This window comes from Hippopotamus amphibius, chromosome 4 (assembly GCF_030028045.1).
Source record: "Hippopotamus amphibius kiboko isolate mHipAmp2 chromosome 4, mHipAmp2.hap2, whole genome shotgun sequence".
NCBI classification, from domain to species: Eukaryota; Metazoa; Chordata; class Mammalia; order Artiodactyla; family Hippopotamidae; genus Hippopotamus; species Hippopotamus amphibius.
Genome location: NC_080189.1, coordinates 131,594,016 through 131,621,141, shown reverse-complemented (window position 1 = coordinate 131,621,141; position 27,126 = coordinate 131,594,016). Strand labels below are relative to the sequence as shown.

Sequence of the window (27,126 nt, the reverse complement as noted above, 5' to 3'; positions counted from 1 at the left end):
GGAATATTAGTCATAAAAAAGAACAAAATAAAGCCATTTGCAGCAGCATGGATGAACCTAAAGATTGTCATACTAAGTGAAATAAGTCAGACACAGAAAGACAAGTACATGATATCACTTATACATGGAATCTCAAAAAAAGGGTACAAATGAACTTATTTACAAAACAGAAGTGGAGTCACAGATATAGCAAACAAACTTATGGTTACTAGGGGGAAGGGGAGGAGGGATAGATTGGGAGATTGGGACTGACATATACACACTACTATACATAAAATAGAGAACTAACAAGGACCTACTGTAGAGCACGGGGAACTCTACTCAATACCCTGTAATGGCCTATATGGGAGGAGAATCTTAAAAAAGAGCGGATATATGTGCATGTATAACTGATTCACTTTGCTGTACACCTGAAACTAACACAACCTGTAAATCAACTATACTCCAATAAAAATTAAAAAACAAACAAACAAACATGGAACACCACTTAGAACCAAGCATGGGAACAATATGAGCATTCGTTATTAGTTAATTTCATCTTTGCAATGAAATTTTCTGTCTGTTGCTTTCCTAGTCCTCTTGAGGATTTGGGTTTGCCAGACAATTGAGAGAGACTCAAGAAACTGAATCTGAATTCTACTTCAACTTTGATCTATGCCAATTCAGTAGAATAGAAACAATGGAAACAACGATATGTAATAAGTGAGGCAGAAGGAAAATTCCCTTGTAGCTTTTGCTAAATACCAGTAACTAAAGTTGCCTTACTTTGCCTTTCATCACCACACAGTCTTCCTGCCTATTGTTTTCATGACTTGGTTCTCCCCGAAGCCATTTGGTGAATGTTACAGGGGTGCCATCACTCCATTCGAAGTACATTTGAATCTTGAGGTCGTTTAAGCCAATCCATAACTCATCACTTGGCTCTAAACAGGAAGAAAAACACAAAAGTAATTTACACTGTTTTCTTTCCAAAGATCAGAAGGTTATCAGGAAAGGAAGACCCCTACTTTATCAGCAATTCCCTTGATATTATCATTATCATAAAAGACCATCCTCTTGAGTGTTAATCACATCTACCTCTGTAGTCGGAGGTGTCAGCTACATCTTATGCTGTCAGTTTTAGTTTAAAATGTGTAATATATTCTTCACATAGTGAGTGTGACTGTATTCTTTTGTGTGACTGCAAATCCTGTCTCCTGGGAGTTGTTAAAATTAATATGAATTAGTTCTATCATTACCCTCTATCTTGTGAAGCTGCTTTTTTGTTATAATTTACCATACCAACCACATTCATGGTGCTGGAAATATGGTAGCTTATTTATACATAAATCGATTTGACTACTATTAAATCTTAATAAAAATTAAAAACCACTTCTATTTTACTATGTTGTTACCAAGAACATTCTAGGTGTTTCTGTTAAAAGTTTAATCTAATAGGAGTGAAAATGATCTATACAGTGAGAAGATGTATAAACTGAAGAGCTGGGCTGTCTCCTGGCATTTCATTTATTTATTAGTCTGTAAATATAGATGAATCTGTCACCATTTTCACCATGAAATGCCAGAAAAACCCAAATAACAAACAAAAGTTAAAATAAAAACAACCAAGTATAGACATAAAAGGTGATCACTCTGTTCTGAAATTCTATGAAGAGCATTATTGATTTTATCGGTAGCTGTAATTCAAGAATTCTAAACCTCATAAGTAAAAATGGGACAAAATTGAAGGCCTGAGGTCTCACAGCTAAAATCATACACATTTCCATATTTTTAACAATTGAAGAAATACAGAATTCAATATGTACTTAAGTTGCATTCCTGGGAATTCCATCATGAATTCTTGATTTATGTCTTTTAAACAGTGAAATAAAATTACTTGCCAAAAGATTGTAAAGATGACACTGTAGTAGAAAACGAGCAAAATGCCACATCATATAGGAATTTCCCTAAATGGTTTAGTCTCTTCCTCCTAAAAGCTGTCACTCAAACTCGCTTTTGGAGAAGTCCCTGGCTGGCCTGGTTTCAACCCCAGCAGATGTTTCCAGCAGCATGAAGCGTGCATGGCATGGCCAGGATGATCCCTTTTCCTTTCACTTAATTTAGCAGATCATGATCTTTGGGTAGCAAACATAGGCTCCAAAATGACCTCATGTACCCCTCAAGGTCTTTAGGTTCAAGACCAGTGAAAACCTCAACTCCCAAGTCCCACAATGATAATAAAGTATTAAGAGCTTCTGATAAACATTTTTCTTACTAAGCTGTTCTTCCCCCTCTAGCTTTTGTAGTTCATACGCACAACGTTGATCCTCCAAAAATATATAAGATGTGAGCATAAGGGTGTTGGACTGATTTTTATAAATTTTGTTAGGGAAGCTGTCTTTGTTGATACAGTCATAACTTAACAGGTGTAGGTCCCAATTTATCCACATATTTCCATGCTTAGCATGAAAGATATCATCTCAACTAGCTAAAAAAAGCTTGTCTAGGCTTTTGACTCAGAAACAATAATTTTAATTTTAGAACTTTTCTTTACCTTTCACAATATGATTTGTATTGTTTTAAATAAATAAATCCTTATCAATAATAAAAAGGGAAGGTTTCCCTAGTGAAAATTTATTAATTCTCCAGCTGAGTTTAAAAGAAACCTTCACCATCCAAACTCCCAAAATGACTAGAGCAATAAATATATGAGGCTCTCCTATGACTAGACCATATTATATAAAATAGAGCAAAATTTGCACGTTAGCCCTACAGCCTCTTAACTAATCTGTTTTCCATGGATTCACTTGCAAACTTTATGACCTACTATAAATATCATGCCATCTCTGTCATGATATTAGTCAGGTGTATTGGTTTCGATTACATTATTATTGTGTAATCCGGATACTCCAAGATAGGTCAATATAGAATAATCAAGACATTATTTATGGGCTGTGGCAGAATATCATCATCGCCCTGCTAAACTCAGTGAGGTGAGCAGAGGAGGAAGGATTCCATTCGGCCCTGGCACTAGCAAGCAGCAGTGTTGGAGATCTTTTACATCTTTGTCTGAGACTACTCTCTTTTTCTCGTCTATTTGTTCATTGTTTTTTTCTTCTCCCCTACCTCCACTCCTATCATTTTTCAGGCAGTAAGTATCAGGAAGCAGTCCCCACCATTACCACCATCCATTTCCTCTTGTTTTGTTCTCTGGAAATGAACAGGTCCAGCTATTCAGCAATCTCATCAGTGGAAGCAGAAGATCATCATTTAATCAGCAAGTACCACTGGGTGCCGGTCCTCATTACATCCTTCCTTGCCCTCCTCCTCTTCAGGATAAGCATTCCCAACTCATTTTATGCACTTTTTAAATGTTTTTGATAGGGCCAATTTTTGAAAACTTTACAATATTTAGTTACTACATTTTCTCTTTATCTCTTAAATTATAGTCCTAAAATGGAGATGCAAATTTCTTTAAAAGGTCTAGGCCACCATCTAACCACTCTAATGAAATATCTTCTTTCTTTTGCTGCTCGCCATTCTAGCTCGATTAATAAAGAGAATAAAATCCAAAGGATGAGATGGTTCATTTAGAGACCTTTCCAGCGAGACAAAATATAGGCCTTAAAAGAGAAAATACATCCACACACACAAATAATTCTAACTAGTGAAATACTGTTCACATATTTAAGGTAGACTTCTCTGAATCTTGATTATTTATAGAAAAATTATATTTTAAAAACTGCATAGGTTGATCCCATATTAAATGAAAAAAAATGTTCTCTTCGTGGTAAAAATGCTTTAAATTACTATATAATTTTTATATTTTATACATGATTAATATGTTACTAAATTGGTCATAGAATTGTTAACTTGAATTTCTTAGATTATTCAATTTAACATTTATGATTAAATTTTCCAAAGATGGGTGGTAAGTCAGGTAGAGTCAAGCATATTACGAATGGAAGTTCTTACCATAGCCCAGCTGGGAGATAATAAAGTCAAATTCCTCGATGCTGTGGACACTTGCTAGGTCACCACCTTCCTTCCTACACGCGAGCAAGGCATCTCTTTGGATTTTCTTCTCTTCTCTGTAAATCTTGTAACATTGACCTGCATACGGCCACCACTGACTTGGACATTTGGTAGGCATATCACTTTCTACAAAAAAAAAAAAAAGAGTTTGGAAAAATTTTAAAGGAGATTTTTTAAAATTGTTTTTTAAAATATTTTTTAATTTAACAGTATTTTTGATCACTCTCTATAGGAAACAGCTCATAGTTACAGGCGAACATAGCTAATATTTATTTTTCCATTTTTTGGCATAGGTATTCACGAAAGATAGATGAGACTGTGTTTGCTTTAGACTAAAAATGATATGGAAGCCATCATCTTTCATTTTAAAGTCAAATGAGAAAGCTCTTCGTACTTTCAATTGTACCTACAACCAGGCCACAATAAGATACAATAGATTATCTCATTTTGTCTGCATTTTATTATCAGCAGACGTGTCCTAAGCATGTTCTATAAATACTGGAGGCACAAAAGTTTTGTCATATAATGCATTCCTCCAAAGATTTCAATTTACCTCTATTCTATGGACGTTAAGGAGCCATTCATTCCTCAGAGGACAGGCAAGACTCAAAAGGCAGGCAGGAGAAAGATGGGTTGACACAGGTCTTGGAATGGGTGGGGGGCGGGGGTCACTGAGGAGCTTCTGAAATCATGGCAGTGTAAGCCGGCCGCCTGTGCCTTTGAACCAACCCCCTGCCACAGACTTGCTCCCAAAAGATGACACGTGACATTGCAGAAATCACAGGGATTTCGATTCCAAAGTCTTTCCGGCAAAATCTGAATTTGCCACAAGCTGTGTGATCTTGGGCAAGTCATATCACATGAACCAAACTATGCATATATGTAAAAAAATTGTAAATAAACCTAATACTAATACTAATGCTGAACTACCCATCCTCACTGTGTTCTTCTGCCCTGGGAAACATTTGAAATAATACGACCATAAATTACAAACATGACAACAATGTTTATTTACTCAAACCAGCGATAATGATCAATATCCAAATTATTGCTACTAACAGGGTCAAATTTCAAAACCTTAACTACACATTACAAACATGTACGGTAACAGTGATGAGCTAGGGAAAGTGACAGGAACGACGTCTGAAGGCAAGAGACTCCCTTTGTTCGTCCCCATGAGCCCTAAAATGGCACAGGACTGGCACAGAATACATGTGATGAATGTTGGTTGAGAAAAAGAATTGAAGTTATATTTGACACACAACAGCTTAGCATTACCATTTAAAAAAAAATTTTCTTTTTGGCTGTGTTGGGTCTTCGTTGCTGCCCCACATGCTTTCTCTAGTTGTGGAGAGCGGGGGCTACTCTCTGCTGTGGTGTGCGGGCTTCTCATTGCGGCGGCCTCTCCTGTTGTGGAGCCCAGGTTCTAGGCACACGGGCTTCAGTAGTTGTGGTGCACGGGCTTAGCTGCTCCGAGGCATGTGGGATCTTCCCGAACCAGGGATCAAACCCGTGTATGGGAAGCGGATTCTTAACCACTGCACCACCAGGGAAGCCCTTATTATTACCATTTTATGGATACTATTTCAAACAGCAATTGAGCAATATATCTTGCTTAAAGAGGGACTATATTACCAAAAGAATGTCAATTTCTTTATTTAAGTTTGATATTAAGCGTATCTCAAATGTGCTGCCAGTAAAGGTTCAACATAGGGCACCTTTGTTATTCGTTTAATCCAACAGTCCCATATTCTCTCAAAGTCTGGGACTGTAAGCATCACCTTTGTATAAGCTCAAGATTCGGTGCACAGAGAATCTCTGGTGGTGCAGTGATTAAGAATCTGCCTGCCAACGCAGGTGACACAGGTTCTGTCCCTGGGCTGGGAAGATTCCACATGCCACAGAGCAGCTAAGCCCCTGCGCCACAACTACTGAGGCCACACGCCGCAACTACTGATCCTGCTCTCTAGAGCCCTCATGCCCCAACTATTGAGTCCACGTGCTGCAACTACTGAAGCCCGCGTGCCTAGAGCTCATGCTCTGCAACAAGAGAAGCCACTGCACCGAGAAGCCCATGCACTGCAACGAAGAGCAGCCCCTGCTCACCACAACTAGAGAAAGCCCACACGCAGCAACGGAGACCAAATGCAGCCAATAAATAAATAAATAACTTTATTTAAAAAAAAAAAAGATTCTGTGTGCAATCATTCAACTAAATAGGCAGTCCTGATATCCAAACACTGTACTATTATAATAGAAAAATGCATATTTTTAGAAAATCTATTCCCTCTATACAGTTCCAGTGGTTACCAAAATAAATAAATAAATAAATAAATATATATATATATATATATATGCATCGCTCTGGAGCCCTCTGGTGGGATATTTTAATTTTGCTGCCCAAGAAGCTGAAAATAATGCCAGAACATGCTGAAGGCTTCAAAAACTAAACAGATGCACTCTTAAAATATTTCAAAACATGAAAACAACCAATGAAGGGGAGTTCCCAGGGGCAGCCACAAAAGATGGCTTGTTCTTCTAGAGCAACACTGTCTGATTGAAATATAATGTAATCCACAAATAGGAGCCACGTGCTGAATTATACATTTGCGAGTTGCCATGTTAAACACAAGTCAAGAGGAACAGGTAACTTTCATTTTAATAATGTATCTATTTAACCCAATATATCCAAAATATTATCACTCCAATATGCAAGCAATTAAAAATAATGATAGTTTACTTTTCTTTTTCATGCTATGTCTTAGAAGTCCAGCACATATTTTACACTTACAGCACATCTCTGTTGAAACTAACCGCATTTCATGTGCTCAGTGGCCACATGTGGTTAGTGGCTACTGAATTGGACAGTGTAGCTCTAGAGACCCAGGGACGAACAGGGTGGCATTGTCAGGACAAACAGGGGACGAGGGAAACCTTTGCCCAAGAGAGGCATCAATCACGTGTGCTCATAATCCTAACGCTGACGTGCTTCTCCAAGCTCTGGTTTATTTGAGTTTATAGATAAGATAGAATGATGAATCCAGGAAGTATAGAGCAATTCACAACCCATGGGAAGTGAAAGTTAGCAAGTGAGTCAAGTAAGGCATGCCACCAAGCAGAACCCTACAGAGGAGGCTTCCCGGGACAGACCACTCCCTCATACCCTCGGCTTTAGCTCAGAGTACTCAGATAATAGTATCTGATGCACATGTCCTGGGTTGTTTTACAGATGCTAAACCACCACCAACTGAAAGAAATTAACTACTTGATGATCATGAGCATGTAGCCCCCAGACTTGTTGGCCCCTAAGGACTGGTAACATTAAGCCCTGTGACACTGCCCTGTTACCTCACCATCAACCAATCAGAGAACTGTGCATGAGCTGATCACATACCCTACAACCCCCCTCCCTCACCAGGCCTTTAAAAACGCTTTGCTGAAACCCATCGGGGAGTTTCAGTTTTTTGAGCACTAGCTGCCCTGGACTCTTTGCTTGGCACCTGAAATAAACGTTGCACTTTCCTTCACCACAGCCTGGTGTCTGTAGATTGGCTAAACTGTGCGCAGACCAGCAGACCCAAGTTTGGTTTGGCAAAGGGCATAGCAGAGAAATAAGAATAATGGACTGAGTGCTTGACACTGTGAACAAATATTCACAGGAAGAACAAGTATTAGTATTTCCACTAAGAGATAGGAACTAAGGAACAAGGTCAAGTTACAGAACTCTGCCTCCTGTGCCACGGAAATGATAAAACCACCATTCTTTTCGTCCCCAAAGTGGCAATTCCAAATCTTCTCAAGGAGAACTATATGCGCTCTTCCAAGAAGGAAGGAGTATATTTTTTCTTGTACGGGAGGAATAGAGGAGATCAAATACAAAAATGACTAAGGTCTCCCTGAGGCATGCCCACAGTCACAAAGGTGACCCTGTAAAGTATAATCAAACCCAATAATGGGAGCCTCATCTATATTCATTGCAGAGCTCTGCCATATTTGTGTCCATTAAAATGACAGGGACTTCCCTGGTGGCGCAGTGGTTAAGAATCCGCCTGCCAATACAGGAGACACGGGTTCAAGCCCCAGTCCGGGAGGATCCCACATGCCGCAGAGCAGCTAAGCCCGTGTGCCACAACTATTGAGCCTGCTCTCTAGAGGCCATGAGCTGCAACTACTGAGCCCATGTGCTGCAACTACTGAAGCCTGCGTGCCTAGAGCCCGTGCTCTGCAACTAGAGAAGCCACTGCAATGAGAAGCTCCAGCACCACAACGAAGAGTAGCCCCCATTCACAGCAACTAGAGAAAGCCTGTGCGCAGCAATGAAGAGCCAACTCAGCCAATAAATAAATAAATACATTTATTTTTAAAATAAAATAAATAAAATGGCAAACACACCTACTCTTTGATCTGGCAATTCCACTTCCAGGAATAATCACACATGTGAAAGGACATATGTAAAAAGTTATTTACTGTGGGATTGTTTGTAATATAAAAAACTGGAAGGAAACTAAAGCTCCATTAATAGCAGACAGGTCAAAAAAAATATGGTTTCTCCCTGCAATGGCTAATGTACAGCCATAAAAAAATGAATACAGAAGCTATTTATGTACTATATGGAATGATGCCCCAAATTGTTATTAAATGAAAAAAATAGAGCAAAGTGTATCATATGCTGTCATTTGTATAAAACAGACAAAAATAATTACAAACATATTTATCTATATATTCATAGAATAGCTCAGTAAGAATATCCACCCAGATACAGTTATTCAGAGAATAACTGCATATATGAAGTTAAGAAGTTGGAGGAGATTGTTATTATTTATTGTGTCATACCTTGGACTTTCTAGCCAATTATATTTTTAAATAAATGAAATTGCTTTAAAAGTCATGGAGAAAAAAATGCCAAGAATGCCACGCTGGCAGATTTCCCAAGCAGAGTATATATATACATACATAAATCCCTTTGAAGTATTAAGTGTCTCTCCAAAAACAGTCGATGGTGAAAAATACACAGTTAGTTTGCTTTTTTGTCAATTTGAAGAAAAAATGCGTTCTGGCCATAATAGTTTAATTCTTCTATAAAATTATAACAGAGAGCATAATTGCATTTTTTCCCTCTGGTCTAGCCTATGTATAAAATTCAGTGACTATTCCTAGGATGTTTTATTCCATTTCATATGTTAACCTGAATAGCACTGGCACCTAGATGGGCCATTAAATAGTGAGGACATAATAAAAACATCCCTTTCAGATACTGATTTCCTAGCTTGGATTCCGGTTTTGTCACATGGGCAATTTTGTTACATTCTCTGAATATCTTTTTCTTCATCTAAAACATATGAATAATACTACCTACCTCATAGGGCAGCTGTGAAGATAAAATTTTTATTTCTGCTGTGTCAAAGGCTTCACTTATGCCCAAACACTCCAGAACACTCAGGAAATGTTAGCAGCCAACAAAAAGACATTTTGTAGGAATATCACTAAGTTGACCCCGTAAATGATCAACGAAACCTGTCACTACCTACAGGTAGGACTGGGCTGTCATTTGATCTTTAAATCATAATATTTTATACACTTCAGATCAATTAGATCACTTACCTGAGGGGATAACAAAAGAATTCAAAGTGGTGTTGCCCTTTTTACAAATATAGCCTAGTTTCTGAGCACATGGCAGGCTTTCCCATTTAGCACTTTTCCCGGGATTTAGTGACACACAGCTTTTCCCTGGTTCTGCTGATGGACTTCCTTTGGGAAAAAGAAAAAATAAAAGTGAGACTTTTGTAGGAATCACAAGTAGATAGCACCCCTCCCAGCCTCATGTGTTTATCCTTGGCATTTAATCGGTCCCCACTCTTCTCGCTACACATTCACAAATAAATATTTACTGATTACAGAGCAAAAGCCATGTTGGGTGTCTATTTGTTTTCTCATGGTTGGATCATTCCAATACCTGAAATGTTGATTACATAAGTTTACTTCTTTGAAATAATTTTTTCCCCACAATATTAAACGATAAAGCTAAACCTTAAACCCTGAACAATCTTTACAGTGGGTTATTTTATGTATGACAGCGGGGTAAATAACTAAAGAATACACGCTGTTCCAAACAGCCATATTCAACATTGTCAATACTTCCCAAAAAACCTAAGTCAAAGCTAACTGTGAGGACCAGCCTAGACCCTGGACATGGGAAAACTTTTCCCAGTTGGAAAGAGGAGCCAGGAAAGAAGGCAGTGGGAGGAGAAAGAGAAGGGGAAAGACGCTGGAAGTAGCAATATGCCACAGTAAAGGCTGATAAAGTACTCCCAGGGCCCAGGTGCCCTCTCTCAAGATTTTTAACTCAGCCTAGTGAAGATACTTTTAACAGTTAACCTCTCATCCCATTGCTTACTGGAAACTGACTAAAGAACCAGGTCAAGTCAACTTTGCTAGTGCAATCGATACATGCATCAATATCCACATTTCTCATGCTTTTTCACCACTTTAATAAATGATTTTGAAACCAGTGTTCTAAAATCTCGCTCCACCTCACAAGAGAAGACAGGGTGATGCGTCACATTTTGTCAATGACTCTGCCTTGTGACCTCTGACGTGTTTCCGACCTGTACCTGGACCACACTTTCCCTTCTTGCAAGACGGGAATCACATCCCCTGCTCCCTAAAGCCTTTGTCAAAAATGTTTGGAAGTTGCTTGCACAGCACACAAAGAAAAACTTGTTAATGATACAGATAAAGATGGTGTTTTTTTAATTCAATGTTTATTTTTATTGGAATAAACTTGATATACAATGTCATCTTTGTCAGGTGTACAGAATCTTGTAGTTACACGTATTCATATATGTATTCAACGTCAGTGACTTTTCACAGATAAGTTATTCTAGAGTGTTTGGTACACCCCCCTTGCCATAGAGTGAGGCATTGTTGATTCTCTCTTTTAAATGTATTCCTGTGGATATGTTCATCAAAACTCCGGATATATCCCTTTCACACACCTTTCCCCTTTGGTAAAACTATAAGTTTGTTTACTAATTTTCCGTGCCTATTTCACTTTTTTTTAAATTTTTATTTATTTTTTTGACATACAATAAACTGCATATATTTAAAGTGTACCATTTGAGGGGGGACCTGAGGCCCAAGCAGACCACAGGAACCCTGGAGCAACCGGGTAGGACTTGCGGGAAGTCGGGGGGTGGGGAAGGGGAAGCCTGACGGGACCGGAGCCCCTGGGGGGTGGCTGGCTGAGGGGGGACGTTCCCTCCTGGAAAGACCCTTGGGGGCTGGGGAGATCCGAAACCGCAACGGGGTTTCTCCTGCCCGGGAGGCCAGGAGGCCTGCTGAGCTCCCCAGCTTGGAAACCTGTTGGGGTCCCCAGCAGGGTCCTCCACCCTCCAAGGCCCCCTCCAGGCTGCCTGGGTCCTGGGGGTGTGGGAGGGAGGGAGGAGGGGCAAGGAGGTGGAGAGGCGGACTGGTGGGGGTGGAGGCTTTGAGATTGGGGGACGGAGAGGTGAGAGGGTGTTTCGCCTGACCTCTTGGCCAGGGAGGCCGACTGGGCTCCTGGGCCTGGTCCTTCACTCTCTGGGCCCCTCTCCAGCAGGAGGATCCTGGGGGCATGGGGGGGAGGGGGACGGGGGGAGGGAGAGAGGCAGACTGTGGGGGTGGGACGGGATCTCTCCAGGTCAGAAGAATAGGGGAGGCACCGCCAGGTATTTCTTCTGGGCGGGTCCTCCACCTTCCAAGGCTCCTGCCAGCCTTTGGTCCTAGGAGTACAGAAGGGAAGTGGTGGGGGGAAAAGAAGAGAGGCGGAAGGGGGGAGGGACCCCCTGGGATCAGAGGATCGGGGGAGGAGCGGAAGGCATTTCCACTGCCCACTGGCCCAGGAAGCCTGCTGGGCTCCCAGGCCTGGTCTCCAGCTCTCCAGGGTCCCCTTCCAGACGCATTGGTCCCAGGGACGCTGGAACGTGGCAGGGGAAGAGAAAGAGAGGCAGACTGGTGGTGGGACGTTCCAGGAGCAGAGGACCAGGGGAGGTGCGGAGGACCTTTCCCCTGCCCACTTGGGCCCGGTGGGCCTGCTGGGCCCCTGAGTCTGGTCCCTCAGTCTCTCCAGCTGAGTGGGTCGTACAGGCATGGGAGGGAGGGAGGAGAGGAGAAGAGAGAGAGAGGCAGACAGCAGTTGGGGGGGGGGCATTGCAGGACCGGAGGATCAGGGGAGACGCTGCAGGAAATCTCCCTACCCACTTGGCACCAGGAGGCCTGTTGCACCCCCAGGCCTGGTCTTTGGTCCTCCAGGTGCCCCTCTAGGTCTCATCGGTCCTAGGGGTGAAGAAGTAAAGCAGGGGAGAAGAGGAGAAGTGGGCAGGGGAGGAGGCCTTCTGGGATTAGAGGATTAAGGGAGGCAGAGAAGGTATTTCCCCTCCCATTAGCTCTGGGAAGCCTGCTAGGCTCATGGACCTGGTCTTTCACACTCCAGGGCCCCCTCCAGCTGCTTGGGACCTAGGAGAGTGGGGGGCGGGGGAGAGGAAGAGAGGCAGACAGGGACCCTACGAGACTGGGAGATCTGGGGAAGTGCCACAGGTGCTACCCTAGCCCAGTTGGCCCGGGGAAGCCTGTTGGGCATCAGAGTCTGGTCTCCTGCCTTCCGGTGCCCCCTGCAGCTGTGAGGGTCCTAGGGGAATAGGATAGAGGGGGTCAGGAAGAAGAGAATCCAAGGAGGAGCAACCCTCTGAGGCTGGAGGACTAGGGGAGGTGCCTAGCATTTCTCCCACCAACTCGGGCACAGGGAGCCTGCTGGGTACCGCGACCTGGTCCTTTGCCCCCAGGACCAGAGGCATTCCTGGGCCTCTCTGCCTCACTGGGCCTAAGCCCCATTCCGCACCACCCCCACGGCCTTTTCTAAGCATAGGCCCTGCCCATTGCCTAACCTCCTTCCGGCCCCCCCTTGTCTAAGCCCCGCCCACAGCCAAGGCCTTTTCTGGCTTTTTTTGTTCCTTTTCTCTCTTTTTTTTCTTCTTCCCACCTCTTCACTTCAGCTATTGCAGTTGTTTTACCTTCCAGTTGTTGCTCCATCTCTTTTTTTTAAATTTTTCTATCACATCTGTTAGTTTCCTATTATCATATTTTTATCTTGCTATTGTTCTGCTGTTCTCCTACCGTTTTTGTTTTTTTTTTTTCATTTTCCTGCTCCACACAGCTTGTGGGATCTTGATTCACAAGCCCAGGGTCAGGCCTGAGCTCCTGAGGTGGGAGCTCTGAGTCCAAAACATTGGACTAACAAGGAAATCCAGTTCCCAGGGAATATTCCTCAGAGTGAGGTCTCCCAGAAGTTCTCACCTCAACACCAAGACCCAGCTATACTCAACCTGCAAACTCCAGTGCTTGAAACCTCAGGCCAAACACCCAGTGGGACAGGAACACAATCCCGCCCATTCAAAGTTGGGGGAAAATGAGACGACGAAAAAATATGTCACAGATGAAGGAACAAGGTAAAAATACACAAGACCAAATAAATGAAGAGGAAATAGGAAAACTACTGGAAAAAGAATTCAGAATAATGATAGTAAAGATGATACGACATCTTGATAACAAAATAGAGAAAATATAAGAAACAGTTAATAAGGACTCAGAAGAACTAAAGGGCAAACAAACAGTAATAGATAACAAAATAACTGAAATTAAAAATACTCTAGATGGTATACACAGCAGAATAACTGAGGCAGAAGAATGAATAAGTGAGCTGGAAGATAGAATGGGGGAAATAACTGCCACAGAGCAGGAAAAAGAAAAAAGATTAAAAAGAATGGAAGACAGTCTCAGAGACCTTGGTGACAACATTAAGTGCACCAACATTTGAATCATAGGCATCCCAGAAGAAGAAGAAAAAAAGAAAGGGTCTGAGAAAATATTTCAAAAGGTTACAGTGGAAAACTTCCCCAACGTGGGAAAGGAAATAATTAATCAAGTCCAAGAAGCGCACAGAGTCCCATACAGAATAAACCCAAGGAGAAATACACCAAGGCACATATTAATCAAACTAACGACAATTAAACACAAAGAAAAAATATTAAAAGCAGCAAGAGAAAAGCAACAAATAACATATAAAGGAAAACCCATAAGAATAACAGCTGATCTTTCTGCAGAAACTCTGCAGGCCAGAAGGGAGTGGCAGGATGTACTGAAAGTCCTGAAAGAGAAAAACCTACAGCCAAGAATACTCTACCCAGCAAGAATCGCATTCAGATTCAACGGAGAAATCAAAAGCTTTACAGACAAGCAAAAGTTAAGAGAATTCAGCACCACCAAACCAGCCTTACAACAAGTGCTAAAGGAACCTTTCTAAGTAGGAAACACAAGGGAAGGAAAAATCCTACAAAAACAAACCCAAAACAATTAAGAAAATGGTAATTGGAACATACATGTCAATAATCACCTTAAATGTAAATGGATTAAATGCTCCAACCAAAAGACACAGACTGGCTGAATGGATACAAAAACAAGACCCTTACATATGCTGTCTACAAGAAACCCACTTCAGACCAAGGGACACATACAGACTGAAAGTAAGGGGATGGAAAAAGATATTCCATGCAAATGGAAGTCAAAAGAAAGCTGGAGTAGCAATACTCATATCAGAAATTTGTCTTTAAAGCAAAGACTATTACAAGAGACAAGGAAGGACACTCCATAATGATCAAGGGATCCATCCAAGAAAAACATATCACAATGGTAAATATCTATGCACCCAACATAGATGCACCTCAATACATAAGGCAAATGCTAACAGCCATAAAAGGGGAAATCAACAGTAACACAATAATAGTGGGAGACTTGAACACCCCACTTACATCAATGGACAGATCATCCAAACAGAAAATAAATAAAGACACACAAGCTTTAAATGACACATTAGACCATCTCAACTTAATTGATATTTATAGGACATTCCATCCAAAAACAACAGAATACACTTTCTTCTCAAGTGCATATGGAACATTCTCCAGGATAGATCACATCTTGGGTCACAAATCAAGCCTCGGTAAATTCAAAAAAATTGAAATCATATCAAGCATTTTCTCTGACCACAACTCCATGAGACTAGATATCAGTTACCTGAAAAAAAACTGTAAAAAATACAAACACATGGAGACTAAACAATATGCTATTAAACAACCAAGAAATCAATGAAGAAATCACAGAGGAAATCAAAAAATACCTAGAAACAAATGACAATGAAAACACAACAACCCAAAACCTATGGGACGCAGCAAAAGCAGTTCTAAAAGGGAAGTTTATATCTATACAGTCTTACCTCAAGAAACAAGAAAAATATCAAATAAACAACCTAACCTTACACCTAAAGCAATTAGAGAAGGAAGAAGAAAGAAACCCAAAAGTGAGCAGAAGGAAAGAAATCATAAAGATCAGATCAGAAATAAATGAAAAAGAAATGAAGGAAACAATAGCAAAGATCAATAAAACTAAAAGTTGGTTCTTTGAGAAGATAAACAAAATTGGTAAACTATTAGCCAAACTTATCAGGAAAAAAAGGGAGAAGATGCAAATCAACAGAATTAGAAATGAAAAAAGAGAAGTAACAACGGACACCACAGAAATACAAAAGATCATGAGAGACTAGTACAAGCAACTATATGCCAATAAATTGGATAACCTAGAAGAAATGGATAAATTCTTAGAAAAGTACAATCCTCCAAGACTGAGCCAGGAAGAAATAGAAAATATGAACACACCAATCATAAGTATGGAAATTGAGACTGTGATTAAAAATCTCCCAACAAACAAAAGCCCAGGGCCAGATGGCTTCACAGGTGAATTCTATCAAACATTTAGACAAGAGCTAACACCTATCCTTCTCAAACTCTTCCAAAATATAGCAGAAGGAACACTCCCAAACTCATTCTATGAGACCACCATCACCCTGATACCAAAACCAGGCAAAGATGTCACAAAAAGAGAAAATTACAGGCCAATATCACTGATGAATATAGATGCAAAAATCCTCAACAAAATACTAGCTAACAGAATCCAACAGTACATTAAAAAAAAACATACACCATGATTAAGTGGGGTTTATCCCTGGAATGCAAGGATTCTTCAATATATGCAAATCAATCAATGTGATACATCATATTAACAAACTGAAGGATAAAAACCATATGATCATCTCAATAGATGCAGAAAAAGCTTTTGACAAAATTCAATATCCATTTATGATAAAAACTCTCCAGAAAATGGGCATAGAAGGAAATTACCTTAACATAATAAAAGCCATATATGAGAAACCAAAAGCCAACATCATTCTAAATGGGGAAAAACTGAAAGCATTCCCTCTAAGAACAGGAACAAGACAAGGGTGTCCACTCTCACCATTATTATTCAACATAGTTTTGGAAGTTTTAGCCACAGCAATCAGAGAAGAAAATGAAATAAAAGGAATCCAAATTGGAAAAGAAGAAGTAAAATTGTCACTCTTTGCAGATGACATGATATTATACAAGAAAACTCTAAAGATTCTACCAGAAAACTGCTAGCACTAATTGATGAATTTAGTAAAGTAGCAGGATATAAAATTAACGCACAGAAATCTCTTGCATTCCTATACACTAACAATGGAAGAGCAGAAAGAGAAATTAAGGAAACTCTCCCATTTACCACTGCAACAAAAATAAAATACCTAGGTATAAACCTGCCTAAGGAGGCAAAAGACCTGTATGCAGAAAACTATAAGACTCTGATGAAAAAAATCAAAGACGATACAAACAGATGGAGGGACATACCATGTTCTTAGATTGGAAGAATCAATATTGTGAAAATGACTATCTTAGCCAAAGCAATTTACAGATTCAATGCAATCCCTATTAAATTACCAACAGCATCTTTCACAGAACTAGAATAAGAATTCTTACGATTTGTATGGAAACGCAAAAGACCCTGAATAGCCAAAGCAGTCTTGAGAAGGAAAGATGGAGTTGGTGGAATTAGGCTTCCTGACTTCAAACTATACTACAAGGCCATAGTGATCAAGACAGTATGGTACTGGCACAAAAATAGAAAGGTAGATCAATGGAACAGGACAGAGAACCCAGAGGTAAACCCACACACATATGGGCACCTTATCTTTGACAAAGGAGGCATGAATATACAATGGAAAAAAGATAGCCTCTTCAATAAGTGGTGCTGGGAAAATTGGACAGCAACATGTCAAAGAATGAAATTAGAACACTTCCTAACACCATACACAAAAAGAAACTCCAAATGGATTAAAGACCTACATGTAAAGCCAGACACTATAAAACTCCTAGAGGAAAACATAGGCAGAACACTCTATGACATACATCAAAGCAACATCCTTTTGGACCCACCTCCTAGAATAATGGAAATAAAATCAAGAATAAACAAATGGGACCTCATGAAACTTAAAAGCTTTTGCACAGTGAAGAAACCATAAACAAGACAAGAAGACAACCTTCAGAATGTGAGAAAATACTTGACAATGAAGCAACAGACAAAGGATTAATCTCCAAAACATGCAAGCAGCTCATGCAGCTTAATACCAAAAAAGCAAATAACCCAGTCCACAAGTGGGCGGAAGACTAAATAGACATTTCTCCAAAGAAGATATGCAGATGGCCAACAGACACATGAAAAGATGCTCAACATCACTAATCATTAGAGAAATGCAAGTCAAAGCCACAATGAGGTATCACCTCACACCGGTCAGAATGGCCATCATCAAAAAATCTAGAAACAATAAGTGCTGTAGAGGGTGTGGAGAAAAGGGAACTCTCCTGCACTGTTAGTGGGAATGCAAGCTGGTACAGCCACTATGAAAAACAGTTTGGAGGTTCCTTAAAAAACTAAAAATAGAACTACCATATGATCCAGTAATCCCACTACTGGGCATATACCCAGAGAAAACCATAATCCAAAAAGAAACATGTACCATAATGTTCATTGCAGCACTATTTACAGTAGCCAGGATATGGAAGCAACCTAAATGCCCATCAACAGATGAATGGATAAAGAGGTGGCACATATATACAATGGAATATTACTCAGCCATAAAAAGGAATGAAATGGAGCTATATGTAATGAGGTGGATAGACCTAGAGTCTGTCATACAGAGTGAAGTAAGCCAGAAAGAGAAAAACAAATACTGTATGCTAACCAGAAAGAGAAAAACAAATACTGTATGCTAACTCATATATACGGAATCTAAAAAAAAAAATGGTACTGATGAACCCAGTGACAGGGCAAGAATAAGGACGCAGATGCAGAGAATGGACTGGAGGACAATGGGTTGGGGGGACGGTGGGCGAAGGGGAAGCTGGGACGAAATGAGAGAGTAGCATAGACATATATATACTACCAACTGTAAAATAGATAGCTAGTGGGAAGTTGCTGTATAACAAAGGGAGATCAACTCGATGATGGGTGATGCCTTAGAGGGCCAGGACAGGGAGGGTGGGAGGGAGTCGTGGGAGGGAGGGGATATGGGGATATATGTCTAAATACAGCTGATTCACTTTGTTGTACCTCAAAAACTGGTACAAGAGTGTAAAGCAATTATATTCCAATAAAGAGCTTAAAAAAATTAAAAAAAATAAAGTGTACCATTTGATATTTTTTTTCTTATTGGTAATGTATATATGGCAATCCCAATCTCCCAATTCATCCCACCCTAAACTCCCAAAGATATTTTTTAAATGTGTTGATACGACCAAACTTCCAGTATAACTGAACTAACAGATAAGGTATCAGTACTAGAAAGAAACTTTCAAGAAACAATAATGTATTTTAGAGCTAACAATTATTAATTAATATATGAGCTGGTACATCATTGTAATACATTTATTTATTGATAGAACACCAATACCTACTTTAATATATCAACTATTTATCTTTAAATGGTTACCATAGTTACATATTTGAATTCACGCTTCTATGTCACTTGTGTAAAATATCCTCACTTCAAATGTAGATGTATCATAATAATGCATTACTTGGTAAGAACTCAATTGAATGCTGATTGAACAATACATACAATAACAACTTCTATTGTTCCACAAGGTTTCTAATTTTCATTTGAAGAAACCCTCATAGTATTTCAGAAGGTGATTTAATTTTTCACCTACTTCTCAGGAATTGGTTTAATCAGGAAGGACATTTCCTTTCTCATTAATATTCCAATTTTATCCCTCACTTTCACAGAAGTTAACCCCCTGAATTTTCTCAATGAACTTTCAGAATGCGAGAGTTAAATATTACACTAATCATGACTTCAAAATTGAGTAATAAATAAAATGATCTGCCTAACAACATACAATAATTAAGCAGCAAAGAATAAATTCTAATCTCCCAATTATTATTATTGTCTAATGATCTGACTAAGCCAACTGGCATTCTCCAATTTAGTTTGAGTCAGCAGGCAGACAAATCAAATTCTCACTGATAAATAGCACGTCTTATATTGCCTTGCAGCAATGTTTACTTCCATATTCCAGAGGAAAGCAGAGCTGCCTCTAGCGACAGTGCCGTAACCATATATGCGTTGAAGGAATACATCGAAAGTCAAATTTCACAGTCAAATCTAATCAGTTTAAAGCAACATATATCCTCTATAAACTCCCTCTCCTGTTTTAGCATATTCTGAATATCATCTGTTTATTTCAAAGTTTTTCTTTTTCTTTTTAATACCATAAGTCAGTAACATGGAAAATGGAGAGTTTAATTTTCTAAGCCAAATGCAAAAACCATTCGATGGCTTTAAACAAGAAGTCTGACCCCATGAAGAAACACCACACCAGTATTTTCCATAGCTGAACTGGTACATGAAGATGTGACTCAGCCTTTCCCACACCTACGGCAGACATCACTAATCCTTACCTGCACACGTTCCTAATAAATCAAGATTACTACAGGATGGAGTGTGGGTGGGGAGTTCAAAATCATACTCAGGAGAGTGCCTGAAGCAGTGACTAACAATGGTTGGTACTGGTGAATAAGATGAAGACTTTTTGTCGTCATTGGTCCTCATGTTTGCTCGGAATAATTGCTGTATATGTAAAACATCTTTACCATTTAGTCTCCTTTTATGTTCTGTTACCTCTGTGTTATGACAGTACAGAAATAATTAGTTCAGGGTATTTTCTGTCCTCCCAAAAATGGGAAAGCTGTTGAAGGCTTGATCATCCCCTGTGTTTTTCTACAACTAAACTACAAATTGTCAACAAAACTGCCCATGAATGATGATGCTAGTATGGAATATTACAGTCTGTGGCTGGTATTATTTTTAATCCAACTATATTTGATTAAAAATAGGAGAAAATGGTGTTAATGTAGACCTTCAGATCATTATAACGATGACAGAAATATTGCAGATATCTCATGGTTTAAGACAATGAGAAATTCTCCAGCCCAAAATAATTTAAATTTCTTAAATTCATAGTGTATGTGTAGATATAAATAAATATGTATAAAATCTTTGAATATATTATGCAGCTTTGTATATTGTATGTTTCATAAATATAAAATCAAATTTTTAATATACTACCTAGGAAATCAAGGATGCTCTGAGAACATATATTTTAACAGAGTCCTCTATTGATTTGTTTGATAATCCTTCCAGATGAGTCCTTTTCCCAGAAACCTGGAATAACCTTATGGTGTTAGTATATTCAAATCTAGTTGGAAGGTTTCTAAGCAAGCTGAGAAATAAACTGTACTTGATGAAGTCTCCCAGTTCTTCTCTTTGAGATCTACATGTGAGATGATGGAGGTCTCCATGGTACCCAGCTAAAACAAATGTAGATGCATTCAACCAACTTAACCCCACCGAGCTCATCAGACGAGCTTAACCCTACCTGGTAACCAGTTCAAATATCGGAACGGACTGCCCCCACTCCACTGCCATCCACTGTTGAAACTCAGACTGTTCAGTCCAATCCAGAGTCCTGAAGTCAAGGTAGTGGTTAACCCTATACGACAAAAGCAAAACAAAAACAAAACTGACATTCGGAAAAGGTGGTGAAGTCAAATTCAGAATTAGGTACTTGAATCAAAATGTATTAGAGAGAAGTAATGAAAATCATGCTTAGCACATCTCCTTTGATTCTTCTAACAGCCTAGAGCAAGTACATTGGCAGGAAAAGAGACTGAGGAGAGAACACAGATAAGACAGGAACAGTCTTGCTAAGGGTCGAATCCAGATGTGACCAGGCTTCATCCCTCAGCATCCTGATGACTATGACAGGATCATGCGAATTTGGAGAAGACTCTCAATGGCTATCATCAAACAAAAATATGTCTACTTCATTTTAGAGTAAACATAAGATTTATTTTATATAAAAGGAACTGTTTTCTATCATGAAAAAGTTTAACATACATTTTAATCTATCACTCTTACCCTGATCTCACAATTTAGAACTTACTTTCAGAATTTTATTTAATGACATTTTAAAAAAAATATTTACTTATTTGCTGTGCCAGGTCTTAGTTGCCTCATGTGGGATCCTCGTTGCAACATGTGGGATCTTTAGCTGCAGCATGTGGGCTGTAGTTCCCTGACCAGGGATGGAACCCGGGCCCCCCGCATCGGGAACGTGGAGTCTTAGCCACTGGACCACCAGGGACATCCCTTAATGACATTTTAAAAATCATTTTTTTTTCCTCACTAAGATGATTAAAATCTAAACACTAAGTGCTTGTGCTACTATGAACAACACTTTACTTAGGCAGTTAATAAATCATAATGACAATGTTTCTAAGTCTGTGCTAGCCTGAGACAATAAAAAAACAAAACAGAAACAACGTGAACCTCAGCCCTCCCATGTTAAACAACTCTAAATCTGTTATTGCCTGTAACTTTTAAAAAACCACTGATTTGCTGTTCCCTCTATATTCATTTTAGTTGATTTAAAAGAGTTAATGAAACAGAAAACTATCCTTCATCTTAAATAAAACACCAACATAAATGTCTATAAACATAAAGGGTAATCATAAATGGACCGTTTTATCTTTACCGTTCTCTAGAGGAATTACTCCCCAGTCAAATCATTTCAGGGGTGAGAATGACCACTTACTATATTCAGGGCACTATTTTTGCTCATTTTTCATCCTCACAAACTGATTAGGTTCTGCCATCTCCATTGTATAGACTAGGAATCTGACACCCAAAGAGTTTAGAGGTCATGTGCAGGGTTGAAATTTAAACCTAGGTTCTTTTCTGGCTGTGCCGCATGGCATGTGGGATCTTAATTCCCTGACCGGGAATCAAACCTGCACCCCTTGCACTGGAAGTGCACTCTTAACCACTGGACCACCAGGGAAGTCCCTAAACCTAGGTGCTTACCACATCAAATCCCAGACTCCATAGTTCTGATGTAACCAAGCTATCCAAATTCACCAAAATTTTCCCCAATTTTTCTTTACCTCATGTATACACACATTCATGTCACACATTCCAGTGAATGGGGATTACAGTGACTCAATGCCCCAAAATCATATCTCACATTTTTTGCACCCCAATTCCATAAAAGCACAGATCACGTTCTTGGAGAACATGTGATTTGAATGCTGTCCTTAGTTTATTCAGCATCTGGTAGAGAGGCACTTGCAAAGGGAGAACCTACCTGAGGATACTGACCAGGTTGATATTGACTAGGTAGGCTGGTGCTTAATGAGCTGAACTGAATTCAATACTAGAGTTATTTACTGAAAAGTAAATTCTATTGTATAATTTCTTTAAATAAAGTAATAAAAATGGGATGAAATTAAATACTGGCATGTAAAAAAATCAGTGAAAATTAATTCAGATTCACTTATCTTTATCAAGCATTCTAGGGAAAAAAAAGTCTGAGTTAGCACAGCTCTTGCACGTAGGTACTTTATATACCTTGGGAGGTATCTAGGTGAACATCTTCATTTTACAGATGGAGAAGCTGAGGACAGAGAGGTTAAGAAACTTGTGGAGAGTGAAACAAAGGATTAGTACATCAGAACTGGCACCCAGGGTTCACTTTGGTGTTTCCAGTAGATTTAACCCCTGTTTCAGTTAAATTTGCCTGTGAGTTACTATTATTGACATAGTACGCTTTCCAGATAAGTTTAGATGTTAGAGCACCTTTAAGTAAAGAACCATGAACTAAAAAGACATTTCTGATAAATGACATTCCGCCCCAAACAACAGCCCATGGCAGAACTCACTCTGGTCACCTGTGAAGACTCCACATTCAGTTCTCCAAATTTGGAATTTTACCAAAAGATAAAATACTTATTACAAGCTATATCAAGGAAATGACATTCTCAAAGGGAAAATCTTTATATTTCTTTAGTCTTAAATCTCTGCCATGAGCATCATCAAATATGACTGCATTCATTAAAAAGAAAATAAAGGTAATGAAGTGATAGAAATTTATTCATAGTAAATCAATTTTATAATTATTCATCTCATTGACAGTTTCCCTTTAGTTTATCAATTATTTTATGTAGTTATTAAAACTCTTTTGAGTACTAAACTATTATTTATGTCTCTTTAGGGTAAATTAAAGAAACCAACAAAATCTGCCATCTCACCTCATTCATGTAAATAGATAACGTGTAAGGTGTCAGGAGGAGATGCCTGTCTACTAGTCTGTACCTTAGAAATGTCATTCTGGGATCAGCGTCATGTTGATACTATATTTTATGTTAAAAACTATTCTATTAAATACTATTGAACATTGATTTCTTTCATAAATTATTTTTCTTATTGAAATATAGTCGACATACAATATTATGTTAGTTTCAGGTATACCACATGACGATTTGACATTTGCATACATTATAAAATGATCACCACATTAAGTCTAGCAACCACCTGTGCCCATACAAAGTTACTACAATATAATTGACAATATTTCTTATGCTGTATAGTATAGCCTCATGACTTTGTTATATCACTGGAAGTTTTTACCTCTTAATCCTCCTTGTCTACTTCACCTAGTCCTCACCTGCCCTCCCTACAGCAACCACCAACTTGTTCTCTGTATCTATGTGGCTGTTTTCATTTTGTTTTGTTTTCTAGATTCCATATATAAGTGAGATCAAGAAGTATGTATCTATCTCTGACCTATTTCACTTAGTATAATACTTTTTAGGTTCATCCATGTTGTCACAAATGGCAAAATTTCATTTTTTATGGCTGAGTAATATTCCATTGTATGTGTGTATGATGTATATATATATATACCACGTCTTCTTTATCCATTTATCTATCAATGGACACAAGTTGTATCCATATGTTGGCTATTGTAAGATAATGCTGCAATGAACGTTGGAATGTGTATGTCTTTTTTGCATTAGTGTTTTTTTTTTTCAGGTAAATAAGCAGAAGTAAAACTGCTGGATCACATGGTAGATCTATTTTTAATTTTTTAAGAAACCTCTATACTGTTTCCATAGTGGCTGCACCAATTCACAGTCCCACCAGCAGCGCAGGAGGGTTCCCTTTTCTCCCCATCTTTGCCAACACCTGTTGTTTGTTGCCTTTTTGATGACAGCCACTCTAATGGGCATGAAGTGGTACCTCATGGTGGTTGTGACTTGCATTTCTGTGATGATTAATGATGCTGAGCATCTTTTCATGTGTATGTTTTCTTTGAGAAAATGTCTATTCGAGTTTTTTTGTTCTTCTCAGGCTTTGGGGATTTCTTTGATGTTGAGGTGTATGAGTTCCTTGTATATGTTGGATATAGCTATTCCCCCCAAGTCAAATATCTGGCATTTTTTAAAACTTAAAATAAGCATATCTAAGTTTTCAAAACTATGAAGTTTTGAAAGGACCTGTAGGAAGAAATAAATTATATTTTGCCTGAGATTGCTTAACTAAATTAGTATGTTTGGCGTGATGAGAAAAGATGATTCTCTTTACGGGAATTATCTATCTTTTGACATTCCACATCTACTCTAGGTACTTCTAGGCTTGTTTTGAAGAATTAAATTAAGTAATGCTTCTTAAAACAGGGCCTAACACATAGTATCTGCCCAATCAATGTAAGCTATTGCTGTTATTAACATTATTATATGATTACTCCATGTTGAATTAGGGTTGGCAATATGTGTGATTTACAAACAAATTTCAAACTTTGTGTTACATATATCACTGAAAGTTGATGAACATCCACAATTTTTTTCTCTAACGTGCTTGCAATTTTATCAAGAAGATGACCAAATTCTTTCAGTATTATTACACAAAGCATCAATTCCACATGCTAAACTTTTTAATGTTTAACTTCTCTGCATATGTTGTCTGAAACGGTTCATACCTACTTTTGAACTTAGTTATATAGAAGACGTGTTATTGTCCAATAGTACACTGCATTGTTCTTTTCTAGGCGGTGGTCCAATCTGTTCTCCAGCCAGCACCGTAGGAAACTGGCAAAAACAATCAGAGTAACAAGCCAATTTCACTTCCTGTATCTTATTTCAGCTCTGTAAATTTCTGTAAATCCTAATCCTGTGCATTTGTAGTTACAAATCTGTTTCAGGAATTGAGGTTTTGATAGTGTCCCAACATTTTTGGGGGTAGAAGTAGAAGAGATGATGAAGTGACCATGGATGATGTAAGACTTGGCTGTCGGGCAAAAGGTGTTAATCCAGCAGATAATGTGAAATCAGATTGCAAGTTTAGAATAAGTTTATGGGAGTTAGTTGCTGCTAACATCTAAATTAAAGGTTCTCTTTAGTGCTTTGGGGGCCACCAGAGCCTTGCTTATTTTGTAAGTGAGACCCAGGCCAGAGCATCATGGAAAGAAAGTGCTGAGTTCCAATTCAGTTATTTTCTGAACATGTGGCATTAGGCAAAATTCCTAACCTCTCCCTCCTAATCTGTTATCTATAAAGTGGGACAATAATACTCATTTATGAGGTTGGTGTCAGCTTTAGAAATAAAGCTCAGCGTCTGACACTGGATAGCTGTTTAATAAATTTTATTAACAGCTAATTGGATCTGAGTCAAAAAAGAGGCTTGTGACCTTTTCGAAAAATGAAATTTACTCCTCAAAATTCTCACATAAAAGAAATAATATTTTAAAAGGATAACTATTTGTGGTTTTTAAAAAATTTTTAGTAGCCTGTTTCCCAGGATGGAGTAGATGGCAATCCAGGATTTTCTAGAGTCTTCCCCAATATATGCCAATAAATCCCAAATGTCATGAATAGCTTCCCTCCAGAAAAACAAAAGTCTGTTTTATTTTTTAAATTCCCCATCAGACTCTTTTTGTCCCCTAATACATGGTATTTTTGACTTAAAGAAAAGCAGGAAATCTTACAAATCTCATTCGAGAAGTCATTCCTACCCAGATTTCAGTTAAAATTTGCTGACAGAAATTCTGGAGGCTTGGATAAGATTCAAATACGTATCTGAGGTGAACTCAGCCTCGAAATCTCTTAGGGCTTGTTCCCTTGCTGATTAGGGAAGCATTTCCTGCAGCCAGAGACTGATAGCAGAGCTAGGAATGTGGAAGTGAGTGGAGGGCCGGGCAGAGATGATGCCTGGGCCACGTGGTTCCTTTCCCCTAGTAGTTGGGGAAGAGAGTTCAAAAGTAAACTGTGCTCTGTCCCTTGGCTTCCAGAAAGCCAGAAAACAAGCGAAACTCGGAAGAGTCAAGATACCACAACCCACAGACTCCTTAAAAAAAAAAAAAAAAAAAGCAAAAAAAAAAAAAGCCAAGTGAAACCATTTCAACTCTGATAGAGTTTTCTCTCACCCATGCAAGCCAGCACAAATCACACCAGGATTGTCGCAACTCATCCTTTCTCTTCCTTAATCATCTACGTACATTTTGTCTTATCTGTGTCTCTCTTTTCCTCTTTTTCTCCTTATTTTGATACATGGTTGTAAATGTTGATCACTCTATACTTTGTCCCAATACTACATACAAAGATGTACACAAAACAGAATAACTGAGCAGGTAGAGGCATAATCCCATTGAGTTCATGTATACCCACAGTGAGGTCATAATGCATTTCTATCTTCAACCTCCTTAACAATGGCCGAAAGAAAATGGTGGCTTGCAGCCTACACCGAAAGGAGAAAATTTTTAAATGTTATATTTGGTT

At 38.9% G+C, this 27,126-nt stretch overlaps 1 protein-coding gene across 2 annotated transcripts in view; it reads right to left on the bottom strand.

Annotated features, from left to right (window-relative positions):
- MRC1 (mannose receptor C-type 1) overlaps positions 1–27,126 on the bottom strand; it is a 103,765-nt gene that overhangs the window by 52,674 nt on the left and 23,965 nt on the right. For both annotated transcript variants that reach the window (XM_057732775.1, XM_057732777.1), the window contains 4 exons: positions 20,892–21,005; positions 9,616–9,762; positions 3,955–4,140; positions 766–923 (listed from right to left, as the gene is read on the bottom strand). In XM_057732775.1, the coding sequence (XP_057588758.1) occupies positions 766–923; positions 3,955–4,140; positions 9,616–9,762; positions 20,892–21,005 (605 nt within the window). The remainder of the gene's footprint in view (positions 1–765; positions 924–3,954; positions 4,141–9,615; positions 9,763–20,891; positions 21,006–27,126) is intronic.